This window comes from Lynx rufus, unplaced genomic scaffold (genome assembly GCF_022079265.1).
Source record: "Lynx rufus isolate CCGP_SWC_20201006 ecotype Redwood Valley unplaced genomic scaffold, mLynRuf1.p SCAF_21, whole genome shotgun sequence".
NCBI classification, from domain to species: domain Eukaryota; kingdom Metazoa; phylum Chordata; class Mammalia; order Carnivora; family Felidae; genus Lynx; species Lynx rufus.
In genome coordinates, this window is record NW_025814836.1 from 26,359,911 (window position 1) to 26,375,973 (window position 16,063).

At 58.8% G+C, this 16,063-nt stretch overlaps 2 protein-coding genes across 4 annotated transcripts in view; one reads left to right on the plus strand and one right to left on the minus strand.

The window, feature by feature from the left end:
• Positions 1–3,263: 3,263 nt before the first annotated feature.
• STARD5 (StAR related lipid transfer domain containing 5) lies at positions 3,264–14,416 on the plus strand. Of its 2 annotated transcripts, XR_006963422.1 has the most exons (7): positions 3,264–3,426; positions 4,072–4,121; positions 4,473–4,605; positions 8,125–8,242; positions 9,160–9,253; positions 10,669–10,866; positions 11,680–14,416. XR_006963422.1 is itself a non-coding variant. In XM_047086738.1 (6 exons), exons 1-6 carry the CDS (start codon positions 3,328–3,330, stop codon positions 10,814–10,816), a joined length of 642 nt encoding a protein of 213 aa, XP_046942694.1. In that variant the 5' UTR covers positions 3,264–3,327; the 3' UTR covers positions 10,817–11,322. The 2 variants fall into 2 exon arrangements, 1 of the variants encoding a protein (XP_046942694.1); XM_047086738.1 differs by lacking the exon at positions 11,680–14,416 and having other exon boundaries at positions 10,669–11,322.
• IL16 (interleukin 16) overlaps positions 14,304–16,063 on the minus strand; it is a 90,681-nt gene continuing 88,921 nt past the window's right edge. For both annotated transcript variants that reach the window (XM_047086736.1, XM_047086737.1), the window contains one exon: positions 14,304–14,551. In XM_047086736.1, coding sequence (XP_046942692.1) covers positions 14,358–14,551 — 194 coding nt within the window. In that variant the 3' untranslated portion in view covers positions 14,304–14,357. The remainder of the gene's footprint in view (positions 14,552–16,063) is intronic.

The window sequence follows — 16,063 nt, forward strand, 5'->3', positions numbered from 1 at the left end:
AAAAAAAGAAAAGAAAATCACTTTCTACAGAAAGACTGACTTTCCCTGAGCTATGCTTTCACTGTGTTTTATCCCCAAACAAAAAAATCTCTGACAGGTCCCAGCTGACAAGGTCTTGAGCTGCAGCTTTACAGAAAGTCTACACTGAATTTGTCAAGGAGGCTTTCATTAATTTAAAAAGGCTTACATGTTAGTAATTAGAATAATTAAACACAGTGTATGAGGATACAAAATAAAAAGAGTAACGGCCTTTGGCATCACGCCCTCCTGCTCGCAGTTTGTATCTTTCTAGAAGCCAATCCTCTAAACACATCGATGTATAAACATACACAAACATCTCTAGTTATTTCTTTTTTCTCACTCAAGACGCATATGATATGTTACATATGAACATTCATGGTACGCCAGCCACCATTCCGATTGCCAACCCATCCGTTAAAACCTTCGGCTCCTATGTCAACCCCAGGAGGTAGCGCTATGATTTTTCTCATTTTCCCAATGAGGACGCTAAAGTCTGCAAGGGTCAGTGACTTGCCAGGGTCACAGCTAGTTACGTGGCGATGCTGGGATCTGAATCCAGGCAATCTGAGCTGCGCACTGACTCTCCTACCTACAATACCCTTGTCTTTTAATATATATTTTTGGCAAAAAAAAAATATATATATATATATATGTATATATATGTATATATATATTCCCTGTCAGTGCACATTGCACATATAAAACATTCATAGGGGAGAGTTAAGAATTTAAATAATACTAACAATTCTTAAACTGAGTTTTTTAAAAATATATGAAATTTATTGTCAAATTGGTTTCCATACAACACCCAGTGCTCATCCCAAAAGACGCCCTCTTCAATACCCATCACCCACCCTCCCCTCCCTCCCACCCCCCATCAGCCCTCATAAACTGAGTTTTCAACACCATTTTTTTCCTTCGTAGAGAATAAATTGCTCTTGGTTAGAACAGCCGACTTCCCATCAACCGTTTCCAGCCTGCTGCCTGTGCTCCAGAGAATATTTCCTGTCCCAGCCGGGCTCCCCTTCCTCTGTGTCTCACTGTTTTAACGGCTACCTAATAGTCCACTGAATGAATACCCTGTAACTTTCTTTACTCCGCCAACAAACAGATTTGTTTCCGATTGCATGATCAATCTTTGGCTTTGTGCAGGAGTTTCTTGGTCAAAGCACAAGTAAACTCACATTTTGATAGGCTGGTCTCCTCCCAGAAGGTTACATAAATTTAGACTCCTGCCCGCAGCGTATTAAAACATACACTCTCCTACCCGGAATTAACAGACCTCTTTATCTGCCCGGCCGATAGGTGTGAAAGTGGGCGCTTGTTTTAATGTTTTAGTGAAGGATTCCCTATGAGGGAGGTCCTGCAACTTTTCACTGCCTTCTTAGCCCTGTTAATTTTTCTGCAGAGTATCTGTTCCCATCTGATGCATTCGTTTTGTCTGTTCGGTTGTTTGCAAACATCCTAGTAATTCGTAAGAGCACTTTGTACATGACAAAAACTTACTTTTGGATAAACAGTGCTCCAATTTTCCTTCAGATATTTTTGTAGCATTTTTGATGTGCTTAATTTTTTTTAAAACATCTTTTTTCCCTATGTTTAAAAATTATTTTATTTTTAGAGACAGAGCGAGAGAGTGGGGGAGAGGGGCAGAGGGGCAGAGGGAGAGACAGACTCTAAAGCGGGCTGCATGCTCTGCGCAGAGCCCAAAGCGGGGCTGGATCCCAAGCCCTGGGATCATGACCAGAGCCAAAATCCAGAGTCCCAAGGTCAACCGACTGAGCCATCCAAGCGCCCCTGTGCTTAATTCTTTTTTTTTTTTAATTTTTTTTTAACGTTTATTTATTCTTGAGACAGAGAGAGACAGAGCATGAACGGGGGAGGGGCAGAGAGAGAGGGAGACAGAGAATCGGAAACAGGCTCCAGGCTCTGAGCCATCAGCCCAGAGCCTGACGCGGGGCTCGAACTCACAGACCGCGAGATCGTGACCCGGGCTGAAGTCGGACGCTCAACCGACTGAGCCACCCAGGCGCCCCCTTAATTCTTTTTAATGTGGTTACCTCATTGGTCTTTGCTGCCTCCTAGGAATATCCGTGTGTGACTTCACTTGGCACGGAGACATTGATCAGTGTCTCACTTCATCTTGGAACAAACTGAGGCTCAGAGAGGTTAAGTGACTTGCCCCAAATCACACAGCCACTACGGGGTGAAGCCGGGTCCGGAACCCGGGAGTCCCTAAGTCCCCAAGTCCCCGTCCAGGGCTTCCTTACAGCCCGGCAGCCCATCACAATCTCCGAAAAGGATTTTCAAGTCGTCGTTTGGTTTACAACCATTTTTCACACCTTTACAAGAAACAACAGGCACAGGGACGCACGCACACACAGACCTCAGTGCTGACCTCTTCACACATTTGGTTGGTTCCAGAAGAGGAGAGACCGAGGCTGCCCTTGCCATTCGCAGCAGGGGGATGTGGCCCCACTCGCTCCCCAAGACCGAGGTCACCTGGATGCGCAGAAGCCTGTACCTCTTACCCGGAGCCCCACTCTGCCCCAGATGCCCCCGCATCCCACGCCGCCTGGGCCCCTCCACTTAGGTCGTTCAGCCCTCCGACCCCAAGTGCCCAGAACTGAGGGCACCACGGTCCCCAGGGGCTCAGGCCGCAGGGGCGGCCGCCGTTCTGCAGCCCCCACGTCACGGCACAGACCTCCAGCCTCCCCCGTCTGGGCACCGGCTGCGGAGCCCTCTCCTCCCCGGCCCCACCGTCTCCCCTCCGCGGCTGCGGCCCCCACCCCGCGTCCCCGCGCACCCCCCCTGCGCCCCCGCAGCAGCCGCCCCAGAAGCTCATCTCCGACGCGAACTGCACGGTCGCCCGGCCCGGCTGCAGGCCTGCGGGCGCTCCGAGCACCGGTGCGCGCTCCCGGCCCGCCTGGGCCTCCGCGGGGCCGCCCCGAGCTCGGGGTGCAAGGCGGCTCCCGGGACCTGGCGGGCGGGAGGCGGACCCGGCAGGTCTGCGCCGCGCTCCCCGGACCCGCCCAGCCGGGCCTGGCGCTCGCGGGCCCTGCCAGTCTCCGGCCGCCGGTCTGCCTGCCTGGGCCAATCCCGAGCGCGGGGCGGGGCCCGTCTGCCGGTCTGGGCCAATCCCGAGAGCGGGGCGGGGCCCGTCTGCCGGCCTGGGCCAATCCCGAGCGCGGGGCGGGGCCGGGGCCCAGGTTCCGCCCGGGCCCGCGAGCTGCGGCCTCCCGGACCCGGCGCCCGCCGCCGCTCAGCCGGGACGCGACCCCGCAGCCACGCGCGGCCCTTGGCGCTATGGACCCGGCGCTGGCCGCGCAGATGGGCGAGACGGTGGCGGAGAAGATGCTCCAGTACCGGCGAGACAAGTCAGGATGGAAAATTTGCCGGGAAGCCGTGAGTGAGGAGCTGGGCAGGAAGGGGTCGTGGGGCCTTTGCTCCCTGGGGCCGGGGTCTCCGTAGACCCCAGGCTCCTCCTCTTCCCGCTCCTTTCTGCATTCCCATACCCTGGAGCTGGATTGGGAGGAGATTCCCTTGAGGGTTGTTTCCTTAAAAAAAAAAAAAAAAAAATCCTAGGCCTGTTGTGCGCACTATGACCCCGGGAGATAAGTGTCTGTCCCTTTCCTTGTGTGACTTGTCCAAGGCCACCTGGCTAGCACACGGTGGTTTGGAGTCGAGCCAAAACACCAGGTTCCAAAGCCTGCACCTCTCTCTGTGTTCCCGGGAGGGCGGCATGGGAATAGTTTTTGCCTGCGCAGCTCATGATTTTTAACGAGCAGACTGACATTGCTGGAGGAAACAAAATGCGAGGTGATTTGGAGAGGTTGGAAAACCGCCCAGAGCTCTTGGAATCCAGTTAAGAGGCCCTGCTCCATCTCGTTCAGCTTTGTCCAGGACCCCCGCCCTGGCACACGAGTGGGGTCACGCACCTTGGAGAATCCCACCTCTCGAGGCTCCAGACTTCCAGACCAGGGGAAGGGGCCAGGTGATCTCCCAGAGCCCTTCTAGCTCTAAATTCTGCGATTCTGTGCCTTTTGACAGAATGGAGTCTCGGTTTCCTGGAGGCCATCTATGGAGTTTCCAGGGAACCTGTAAGTGCCTTGTCCAAGTTCATCAGAAGTGCCACGCCGTTCTGGATGTCTCTGTGGGTTTGCTTCCTAAAATAATTCCAGTCTCCCCCTAGCACCCTGGAATCAGCTGGCCAGTTGTCGTCCGGAAAACCTTCCTGTTTTTATCTCGACCATTTCCAGCAAACTCTCGCGCGCGAAAGTCACTGTCCATTCCTGCAGGCCTGAGGGGAGGCGGGCTGGTAAACCTCAGCCCCCAATCTGCGAGGCTGTCTCAAAGAGCGGTGACAGATGTGGCACCGAGTCCTTGTGTACGATCCCGGGATAAAAAGGGTTTGGTTGATGCCTGGCATCACCTTCCTCCTTGTGCCCCAGGTACCGGGGAGAAGGCATCGTGAATGGGACGCCAGAGAAGGTGTGGGGCTGCGTTAAGCCACTTGCTGGGACCCTGAGAGACCAGTGGGATGAGAATGTGAGCAGCTTTGAAATTGTCGAAAGCATCACGGATGTAAGTCTTTGCGAGCGCTCTTACCCTGGCAGTCACCTCCCTCTGGAGCTGGTCAGCGGCAGCTCTTGGCAAGGGGAGGACCCCGCAAACCCCTGGTACCCCGCAAACGCAGGCTGCCCGCTGGCCAGGTCCAGGTAGGAGACGGCGTGACTGGCGCGAGGCGGAGGAGCCCTGAGCAGAGTGCAGAGAACGCAGCAGCTGATGAAAAAGTGGGTGTGAATGTGGGCCCTGCAGCTGCCGGGCCAGTGCCTGGACTTGACCTTGACCTCCCAGCTCTGGTTTGACATATCGCCCTCTGATGGGGCCGTGGTCACGAATCCAGAGTCCTGGCCCCAGCGTCGGGGTTCCCTGCCAGCTGCGGGGCTATGCCAGGTGGCGGCTCTGGATTTCAGTTTCTCCATTGGTAAGACGTGTGTCCTCTAAGCTAGCCCCGCCCAGTAGAACTTTCCACCGTAATGGAATTGTGCTGTAACCACGCTACTACAGTAGCCACTAGCCCCGTGTGGCCACAGAGCCCTTGAAACGTGTCAAGAAAGTGAAGGAAATGAATTGTTTGAGGAAGTGAGTTGCTCATTTTATTTGTTGGTCGTTACTCTCGATGTCAGTTTAAACAGGCACAAGGAGCTATCAGCCACCATAGGGACACCATTCTAGATGGTTGTGTCTTCAGAACATTAAGCCTCAGGAGCTTGTAAGCAGGAAGAACCCACCTCATTCTGATTATGGAGGTTAAGGAAACAAAACAAAGTCGTAGACAAAACTAATAAGCCAGTTGCCTTGGGGGGAAATGTTGCCAACCGGTTTGATTTTGCCATCTGTGGACGTGACCGCCTCTCGGCTGTTTACACAGATGACACTGTGAAACCTTCAAGACATAGTGCTGTGTGTTGGTCAGTCGGTAGGACCCAGGTGTTCTCTGCCTCGGCCAAAAGTCACATTGCAGTCCCTTGTCATAGTGTATGTCCCCGTTTCCTGAAGGGCGGGGCACATACCCCTGGGATACAAAAGACGTCAGGCCAGAGCTGAAATTGAATCCCACGTGGTGAGATCGCCCCATCTCAGTTTACTCTCTGACAGTCTGAAGAGGGGGGGTCTCGGGGACTAATGTGCCTTTGACCCCCGTTTGACATCTGCTAGTCCCCTTAGAATTATAATCCAACAATCCTTTGCCTGTATATTTTGCGGTGGCCTTTATGCCAAGTGATATTTCCACCCCCGGCCCCCCATCTTGGGGTAGTTAAATAGCTTCATTTTATCTTTTTTTAATTTTTTTTTAATGTTTATTTATTTTTGAGAGAGACAGAGACAGAGTGTGAGCAGGGGAGGGTCAGAGAGAGAGGGAGACACAGAATCCGAAGCAGGCTCCGGGCTCCGAGCTGTTAGCACAGAGCCCGATGCGGGGCTCGAACCCACGAACCGCGAGATCATGACCTGAGCCGAAGTCGGACGCTCAACCGACCGAGCCACCCAGGCACCCCTAAATAGTTTCATTTTAAAATAAATTTACCCAGGGGTGCCTGGGGGACCCAGTTGGTTAAGCATCGGCTCAGGTCATGATCTCACAGTCTGTGAGTTCGAGCCCCGTGTCAGGCTCTGTGCGGACAGCTCAGAGCCCGGGGCCTGCTTCGGATTCTGTGTCTCCCGCTCTCTCTGCCCCGCCCCTGCTTCAAAAATAAATGAACGTTAAAAAAAAAATTAAAAAGTACATTAAAAATTTTTTAAATATGGACTGAGGATAGGATTATAATTTAGTAAAATAACATGATTAGATTACCAATGTTGATGAAGGACAATAAACTATAAAAGTAAACTATTTTATATCTCTCATGAGAGGAACAGGGGGTCTTTTCTCCTTGAATTAATTCACGTGTCCGTGAAAAGATAAGACTTTCCACTTAGAAAGTTAGAGGGGACACCTCTCTGGCTCAGTCGATGGCACGTGTCAGTCTTGATCATGGGGTTGCAGGTTCAAGCCCCACGTTGGGTGTAGAGATTACTTAACAATAAAATCTTCAAAAAAAAAAAAAAAAACAAGCAAGAAAGAGCCTTTAGTGGACAATAGCTACAAAAGAGGGGAACACACGGGCTGCTGGTGAGCTCAGCGGGGGAAGCGGCTGACCACGGCACCTCCTGACCTCTCCGTGAAGCAGTGAGAATGGGGGGACGGAGCCCTCCCCTGCAGGGCGGTGTGGATTAGCCTGATTGTGACGAATCTCCGAGTTGACAGGTAGATGATAGACGGACAGACGGATGGATGAGACACAGGGCCACGCCGCGAGCCTGTGGCATTGCGGACACGCGCTGACACCTTCAGGGTCTCTTACCCGTGTCGTCTTTATCTCCGTCCCCAAACGCCCTCCTTCAGGGACGAGGCATCCTGCGGCAGGAATCGGGAGTAGAAGCCAGCCGTCTTGTTACTAAGGACAAATCGCTTCTGCCCATCCTGCTGCACAGTATGAGGACTCAGACAAGGGCAGACTGCCTTGTTTCTAACAGAAGCTTTGGCCTTTAGAAAGAATATGCTTTAAAAAAAAAAAAGAATCTGCTCACGAGAGGGGGGGGCAGGACATTCTCACTCCTGCGTGCCCTCCTTTGCTGTTGGAATCAGCATCCTGACGTGTCCCTTTGGCTCCCTGGGGAACTCGGGCGCGGGGACTCGGGCGCGCGCGACAGGATTCCAGACGGGTCGAGCGTGCTGTGCCCGTGTCTCCAGTGGGGAGGGAGGGCCCGCGTCGAGGTGAGCCCGTTCTCGGGCGGGTGGTTTTAGGAGGCACACGGGGGAGGCCGGGTCATCTGGAAAAGGATTCCCGGTTCCCCCCAGGGATTGCCTGCCCGGCTGCAGACTCAAACCCTGGGGGCAGAGGTGGCTGAGAAAACACCTGCCAGTCGCGCTGTCCCTCGCCCCCAGGCGGCCCGCCCCATCGTCCACCTGTTCTCCTTTGTGAGCCTGAGAGGGCGGGGCCCCGCCGCACCAGGGGAAAGTGGGCTAGAGCCCGGGTGGGTTTAGGGTGACCTTGGCTTACAGGGTGGGAGAGAGGACCGGTGGGGTGCTCTGGGACGGGGTGGGGTTCCCGGGGCACGTCCCCCAGGGCCGGGACGTGGGGAAGCAGAAAGCTGCCTGGCTCAGCCTCTCAGGGTCAGGCGGGTGCAGGGTTAGCCCAAAACCAGCACCCCTCCTGCCTCTCAGGCGGTTCACAGCTCCCCGCCTGAGCTTAGAGGTGAGCTGCTTCACCTCTCCCAGCCCCCGTGTCCTCACCTGTCAAGTGGGTTCATGACACCCAGTTCTCAGAGCTCGGTTGTGGGGGGAGGTGCCCGAGAGCTTTGCCCAGCCAGGCTCTCCCTGGACGCACAGTCAGTGGCAACTCTGGGGACCCTGAGACTTAAGCTCAGAGTGGCCCTGATCTAGAACCTGCCGTCCACGGTCAGCGCTGCCCCCTCCCCAGTTTCCCAGACCCCGGGGTGTGGGGTGGGAGCAGGGAGACCTCCGGCCGGCAGCTGAACTCCCCTTGGCTTTGACAGACGCTGTGTGTCAGCAGAACCGCCACCCCCTCGGCCGCCATGAAGCTCATTTCCCCCAGAGATTTCGTGGACTTGGTGTTGGTCAAGAAGTACGAGGATGGGACTCTCAGCTCCAACGGTGAGTGCCGGCCGGCCGCCCCGGGATCACGTCCTGCGTCCCTTGTGCGCGGGCCTCTCCTCGTCGGCTTGGGTGGGATCGTGTGCCACGGAGGGCCGAGGGGGAGGGCCCACGTGCTAGTAATTTCATATATATGTATGTTTTCCTTTAACAAATGTTTATTCAAGAGAGAGAGAGTGCAAGCAGGGGAGGGGCAGAGAGAGGGGGAGACACAGAATCCGAAGCAGCTCCAGGCTCCGAGCCGTCAGCACAGAGCCCGACGCGGGGCTCGAACCCATGAACCGCGAGATCACGACCTGAGCCGAAAGCGGACGCTTAACCGGCTAATCCCCCCAGGCGCCCCGTAATTTTACGTCTAACTCTCAGAGGTGGCCAGCGCCCCGCTGGCCGCCAAGGCTCATCGTCCACGCCCGACACGTGCTGCCTGGTTTGACTGCACGGAGCCTCCGTGTGCAACGAGTCGCTGGGCCCGTGGGGCCGCGTCCCCGAGGGGCTGTGGGCCGTCCCCTCCTTCCCAGCGGGGAACAGAGTCCTGCCACGGCGTATTTCACCCGGGGAACCCGCAGCCCCTGCCGTTCCTCCGGATCCCGGCGGGGGGGGGGGGGGGGGCGCATGGCGGGCTTGAGGGGGTGCCTCTCCTACCGCCGTGCCTTGGGCCGTGCAGTGTTCTTTTCTCTAAGAAGCTGGCAGGCTTGGGGAGGCTGTGCACGTGTGTGGACGCCCATGAGCGTGTGCGCACGTGTGTGTGCGGGTGGGTGGGTGTAAGGGACACGGGTTGGGGGGACGCTCGGGGGCAGGTCACGGGGCCCCGTGCTGACTCCTCGGGCCCCAGGTGGTGGGGTCTGTGGGCAGGAGGGGCCACGGTGCCCCGACTGTCTGAGGTCGCAGCTCACTGACCGCTTTGTGCTGTCTTCCAGCCGTCAACGCGGAACATCCGTCGTGCCCCCCGAGGCCGGGGTACGTGAGAGGATTCAACCACCCTTGTGGTTGCTTCTGCGAACCTCTGCCCGGGTGAGATTGATCTCCTGCATGGAATTACGTGCCCAGACCCACGCGTAGCTTAATTGTGGACCTTTCGTTCATGGGGCGCGTTAATTACGATTTGCAGTCATAAAAACGCCTTATGGCTCTGTAGGCTTTGACATTACTCGTCAGTGATGCAGTGTCCCAAAGCACCAGGCCCAGGGGAAGGGACCGTGGGAGGCCTTGTTCTTGCTGTTCAATGTGGACTGCTCCCTCCCACCCCATAAGACAGGCTGGGCAAACGTCATGGTCCCATTTAGCAGATGAGGAAACTGAGGCCGGAGGAGGTCAAGTTATCTATGTCGGGTGAAAGGTTTCAGAGGCTGGCGGTGAAGAGTTGGAGGACCCGGAGTGGCTGAGCGGCTGGCCGTCCCCACCCCGTGTCCCACACAGGGCTTGGGTCCCCTCAACACGGAAGAGGCTGGCAGTGCTAGGGGCTGACGGGCGATTCTGAGAGCACACGTGAGCCAGCCCCGACCCTGCACTCGGGGGCGGTTCTGTCCCATTTTCTCATAGCTCGGGGCAGGTTTTTACTAGAACTTTCTGGGTAAATAATAACTGAAGGTCAGTTGACAGTGAAAGAAATTGCACCCGAGATTGTGACCCAGAGTAACACTTCCATCGGGGACGGGCGGCAGGACGGGGGGGAGCGTGCCTTCACCACACAGTCCTCGAAGGGCCTTGCCACAGGGTTTTGCTAAAACTCCTTCCGGGAGTTTGAAAATCGCTTAGTCACACGCCCCGCGACACACACCTGCACGCGGTTTTGGTCCCCCGCATGCACAGGTGCCCTGACCGAGACCATGAACTTCTGCCTTGTTTTCTTGTCCGTGGCCTCTGGGGGCTGCCTCTTCCCGCCCGGCCTGGTGTGCGTTTACCACCCCAGAGGTGTCTCCTTTACCTGCTCGTGTTTCCAGGCAAAGAGTTCATGCGGAGGGATGCTAGGGCTCAGGCGAGCCCCGGGAGAAGGAGCAGACAGAGGAGGGGGGTGCCACCCAGGCTCAGCGGGCGGGGGGCGGAGGATGTGAAGCTTTGAGACGGAGGGAGTCGTGGCCCCAGACTGGGTGGTCCGCGCAGACCGGGAAAGCCACAGCCCAGAGCAGCACGTGCTGGCCGACATTGCTTGTCTGCTCAGCCCGTCTGTCTCCGGGCCTCGCTTCCCTTTCTGTACATCTGGGAGGAGGGCAGGGTTTTAAAGGGTCTCCTCCTCCAGGCCCTTGACCTACATGACGTTGGAGCCAGTCTGATGGGCAGGCGCAGAGCTGCGCGGGGTTCCCGAGGACGAATCTCCACGTCCCGGCTGTTTCTCCGGGGTGGGGGGCGGGCCCTCCTCGCCGGCCCTGCTGTGCGGCCCCAGTGCCCTGCCACGGACACGTGACGTGACCCTGCTCTGGTTTCTCCAGGGAGCCCGACCGGACCCACCTGGTCACATTCTTCCAGACTGACCTCAGCGGGTACCTCCCACGGAGTGTGGTGGACTCCTTCTTCCCCCGGAGCATGGCTGGCTTCTACGCCAACCTGGAGAAAGCCGTGAAGAAATTCTACAGCTGACGCGCTCGCCCGCTGGCCCAGAACTTGCGTCGCTCGTCGCAGAGCTCCAGGTGCTGGGGTACCGCTTTTCCCTCTGTGGAAGCCGCTTGGGGACCGCCCGTCTCCCAAGAGGCCGGCCAGAGAGGCCCCCCTGTCCCGCTCCTTCTCCTCCCACTCGGGGCCCCCTTGGGGGACCCGCCCCGGTGCCCTGCCTGCTGGCTGTCTGCACACCTCCTCCAGCCGGCGCACCCAGGGTGATACTCCGCGGTCCAAATTTCCGTGCCAGTCACTGTCTGAGACTTCCTGTCCCTGTCGGTCAGAGGGAACCCCTGTCGATACCGGCAACCAGGCTCTCCTGCCTCTTCAGCGTCCGGGACTCTGCCCGACCTGTTGCCGCAGACCTGACATCTGTTTTCCTGATGACACCGCACCAGGGTCTCCCCTTTAAAAAGATGTCCCTGAAAAAAAAGCTCTGAAGATACTGCTTTAACAGATGAGATGAGCGTTAAGGAAAAATACGTCCAATATTTCGTTTGTGGTATCTTCCATTTGAACGGGTTGTTTTCTCTCTTCCCCCTGAGTTAACTTCTCTTACCCTCCGTGCTAGAGGCCCGGGTCGGGCCGTGCCGGGGTCAGCAGGAAGGCTGGGAGAGCAGGTCCCCTCCAGCAGCGCCGGCCAGAGTCCCCGCACGGGCCTTGCCCACCGCGGTGGGCCGTCGGACCCGGGGAGCCCGGCCTTGCCACCTGGGAGGGGCCTCAGCAGCCCCACGAGGTCCCTTGCCTCTCCCCGGTCAGGACCACGCAGCACCCCCTCCCCTGCGGTCCCCCGCGTTGCTGGCGCGGAAGATCCCTGCGTGTCTGACCAGAGTCCCCTTGTGTGGCAGCTGGAAGCGACTGCAGAAAGTTTCCAGAGTCCCGCGCATCGTGTCCTCACATCTGCCTGGCCCGCCCGTCCCCTGAATGTGCCGAAGCCCGAGCAGCCTTTAAAACGGGAGGCTCCGTGTCCGGGGCTGAGAAAGCCCCCTTCTCCCTGGGTGGTGATGCGACCACAGATCCCACGGTCGTGCCGTCGGGATCACCCCGCTAGCTGCTCGGGAAGTCGTCATCAGACTCTTGACTTTATTTCGATTCCCTTCCTTCGTGAAGAACTGCCCGGCACTGTCCTGTGTCAGCGCCTCCTGAGTCGCCTCCGCAGGTGCAGCCAGGTCTGGGCGCACCGGCTCAGGAGTCCCCGGGAGGCGGTGGTCTTAGCGAGACGGGGCTGCCTGTGCCGGGCCGTCCAGCGACGTGGAGAGCCGTGCTGCCCGGCGCACGTCTCACGGGGCCCCCCGGGCATACTGCCCACCTGCCGGCGTCGGGGTAAACTGAGCACTGGACTAGTCCGAAAGCACGCGTCTGGTCCCGTGCCTGCCACTCAGACCCCTCGCATCCCTGCGCGTCGACTTCCTGTCTCTCTAGGACGACACGGGGACACGAACGCCAGCCCCAGCCCGCTGCTCGGGAGTCCGTGCGGATGGAGGGACGGGCGAGGTCACTGCCCAAAGCAGAGGACTGGGGCAGCCGGGAGAGGCCCTCGGGGAGGCTCGTTTCCGTGCCGCGTTGACGAGGTTGGGAACCGTGACGCTGGGGTCCCTGTGGGTGGCTGGAAACACCGTCTCCAGAGGCTGTTCTGGGCCTGGCCTCGTGGCCGTTCCTAACGAGCCGGGGGCCCTTCCGACACCCACAGCCGCGCCCCAGCCCCGAGACCAGCCTGCCCCTGTCGCTCACTTGGCTTGTCCGGCCCGGCGGGAGGCTCTCTGTGTGTCCCTGGCCCCGGCCGGCACCGTGCTCATGCGTGTCCCCCCTCCCAGTCCCGACGGAGGGCCGCGTCCTCCTTCCCTGCGCTGGTCCACGTGCCTCACCTGGCCGCTTGCCTGGCAACGGCCCGATGATCGGGATCGTCTCTGCGCGAGGTGGTGGGGCGGGGGTGTGCCTCCGGGTCCCCGTGGCCTCGTCGCGCAGGTGGGACCCCGCGGATGGCTGCAGGACTGAGTCACGCCTTCCGGGGCTGCGTCTTCAGGGTTTCTATGAAACCAGAAGAACTGGTCCACGTGGCGGCTCAGCTCCTGCCTCCGCCCGGGGCTTCACGGGATTCACAAGGGGACGCACGGGGGCCGCAGGCAGGACACGACCACGCCGAGCCCAGCGGCTTCCCGGGGTGAACGGGACGGCGAGCGGACAGCCACTGCCGGGAGGTCACTGCGGCACTCGTGTGAAGAGGAGGCCCCGGGGGCTTTTTCTAAGAGTTCACTGCCCCGGAGAAGCCACCAGGTCCCGCCGGCATGGCCCGGCGCTCCTGGCCCGGGAATAGTGTTCCTGTTGTCTGTGGTTTTCGCGATAGACGTGGGGCCGGGACGGGGCTGGAACGCCGCCCGGGGTCACGTCAAAGAGCGCGCTGGCTGCTTCTAGGCATTTCTTTGTCCTGAGCTTGGCAATCAGGCGTGAAGAGGTGGCTGAACCACATATCCCTCTGGTTATGGACCTCATCGTTTACCAGCGTGGACAGGTTACCTGCCGTCTCCGCGTCCTGGCGCCCCCCCCCACCCCCCCACCCTCCCCCCGTGAATACGATGGCACAAACCATGCTCTGGAGACGTTACTGTCATTAGGAAGACAGGGCCCATTTAACACCAACCCAGTGCTGGGCGTGTAATAGGTAAGTGGTAGCAGTTTCTTTTACTCTCTCGTGCTCGCGCTGGCCCGTGCTCGGAGTTCCACCTGTCCTCTGCTACCCTGCCCCCCACCAGGCGGCACCCTCGCTAGGATGAGTCTCCGGCCCAACCCAAACCGGTTTTGCAAATGCTGCGAGTGGTACATGGTGTTTTCCCAAAAGAGCCCAGAAGCATCTCCCCTCCCCCACGGGTCAGGGACTGAGGAAGACACCTGTGTGGCTGCACAGCCAGCGGAGCGTGTCATAGGAGGGACACGACCGCCACCTGCCTCTCACTCTCCGGGGACACTCACCCTGGCACGCGGCCGCCATGTTGCGAGGAAGTCCGGGCCACGGCCCCCACTCGGTTCCCGGCCACCAGCCAGCACCAACGGCCGGGTGTGTGAGACAACGACCCTTGGGGGGGGCTGTGGCCCCCAGCCTTTGAGTTGCCCTGGCTCGTGCCCAGTAGGACAGGATGGCCTGTCCTCTCCCAGCTTGCCCCCGAGGCAGGCTCACAAGAAACGCAAATGCTACTTGGGGAGTCGGCCATTCTGCCGTTCTAGGACGTGGGAAATCTGCAAAGCGGGACACGGGTTTCATATCAAACTGTAACGTGTCCGTTTTATTTATAGCACCACAGTATTACCGTTACGCTCTCTGGACATAGTCTGTAGGCGGTGTCGGCCTCCCCGGTGTGACCGGGCCCTTCCCCTGGCTGGGCGTGTCCCAGAGGGTCTGGACCAGGGCAGCAGCGGCCAGGAAGCGCGACTCTGCTGCCTACCCCCTCCAGGCAGGGGTGAGCAGTGACCCTGAGAATTAGCAATCGTGAGGAGCTGTCTGTCCCCGGCTTCGGTGTCGGCGCTGGCCTGCCTAGGGGTCCCCAGCCGCTGTGGTCCCCGAGGACTGGACGCTTCTCCTCCTGATGACGATCGTGACGGGGCCGTCAGGCAACGTCTTGATAACGTTCCAGGCTTCAAACCGCGTGAGCCCCTGCACGGCAGTGCCGGCCAAGTGCAAGATTTCATCTCCCGGCTGGATCGTCTCGCTCTGTTCCGAGGCTGCCCCTGAGAGGAAGAAAAAGATAACGGGTTGCTCGGGTGACAGGGGAACAAGGAAGGTTACCTCCCAGCCTCGGTCTCTGGGGAGCCAGGACGGCTCAGAAGGGAACAGGGGGGCCCATCCCTCAGGGGCTCCGTGCTGGATCTGGAATGGGGCGGCTCATCAGTTGGTGGCTTTGAGGTTGGCATGCCAGGGTCCTGCTCTGTGGCCCTTGGGAAAGGTGTAGCCCGTTGTATCCCCAGAGGAGGGCGGCCGCGGGCAGCTCCGAGCCCAGAGCCCGGCCGAGGAGACTTCCGTGAGTTACGGAGCCCTCCGGGGGCCGATCCCCTCCAACCTCCATGCACACCAGCCCAGCAACCTCCGTCCGCATGTGGTCTCTCCCTTCCGACGAGCTCGCCAGGCATTGGGTGGCGTGGGGAGGGGGCCGGTGAACCCCCCCAGGCACGCTGCCCCTGAACGGCCTGGAGAAGACCCCTGCGTCCGTGTGAAGAGGGACGTAATCCTGTGTGGCTCCCACTCTCAAAGCTGTGTCCGGGAGGAGCGTTATCGTTCATATGGAACGCTATTCTACGGTATTCAGAAATACTGAATAAGAGATAATAGTAATGACAATGATAAGAAGTTGCTGAGATGTGCCGGGCCGTCGTGCACATCAGGTTCTGCGCTGACGCCCCGCGAGCGTGTCAGTATCCCCGTCGCGCACGCGAGGAAACCAAGAGTTCCGCAGCCCAGCCGAGCGTCACAGCCGCTAGGTAGCGGGGTCTGGGTTTGAGCCCAGACTTTCTGGCCCCGGCGTCCGCATCTCCCGGCAGCTGGCCGGCCCGGCCCCACGGACGCGGACGGGATGAGGGTGGAGAGTGGTCTCCCTCAGAAGCACGGCTCCCACTAGGATCCAGGTCTCTTGACTTTCAGCCACATGCTCAGCCCAAGTCGACCTCCAAAGGGTCTTTCCCAGAGTTGGAGTAAACACGGGTTCCTGGGGGAGCCCCCCGCAGTGACCCTCGGTGCACCCCGGGGCCCAGCCGCCACTGCGGGGCTGCGTCTGACGGGCCCAGACATACCCCACGCCTCCGTGCGGACGGGGAGCCTCGGGCCCCGGGGGGCAGCGGTCACTCAGCAGGTGAGAGGCAGAGCCGGGGCTAGAACCCAGGTCTCCAGACTCCTGCCCAGGGCCCCACAACGCGGGGACTCCAGCTAGAAAGGCGGTGAAGACCCAGGGAGTGGGGGAGGGGGTTCTGTGGTAGCTGTGGGCCATTCACGCTTTTCACAGGGAAACCCGAGCGACCCCCGCTCTAGTGCACCTCGACCCCGTGACGAACGAAATGTCAAAATTTTTAATAAAGGCAGAAGCTGACGGGACCAGGACTGAAGGGAGCCCAGGGAGGCCGAGTGTGTGCAAGTAGAAAGTCAAGACTGTGTCCTCATTTTAAGCTCTGGTGCTTTGTTCATTATGGATTTTTTAAAAATTAAAATTAATTTTAATTTTTTAAAAACATCACATTGGCGGCGCCTGGGTG

Excerpts from the sequence above, each read along its gene's own strand:
- STARD5 (XM_047086738.1), top strand. The coding sequence starts at position 3,328 with ATGGACCCGGCGCTGGCCGCGCAGATGGGCGAGACGGTGGCGGAGAAG. Across the intron at positions 4,606-8,124 it reads TTGTCGAAAGCATCACGGAT|ACGCTGTGTGTCAGCAGAAC; the intron begins GTAAGTCTTTGC and ends TGGCTTTGACAG. Across the intron at positions 8,243-9,159 it reads TGGGACTCTCAGCTCCAACG|CCGTCAACGCGGAACATCCG; the intron begins GTGAGTGCCGGC and ends GCTGTCTTCCAG.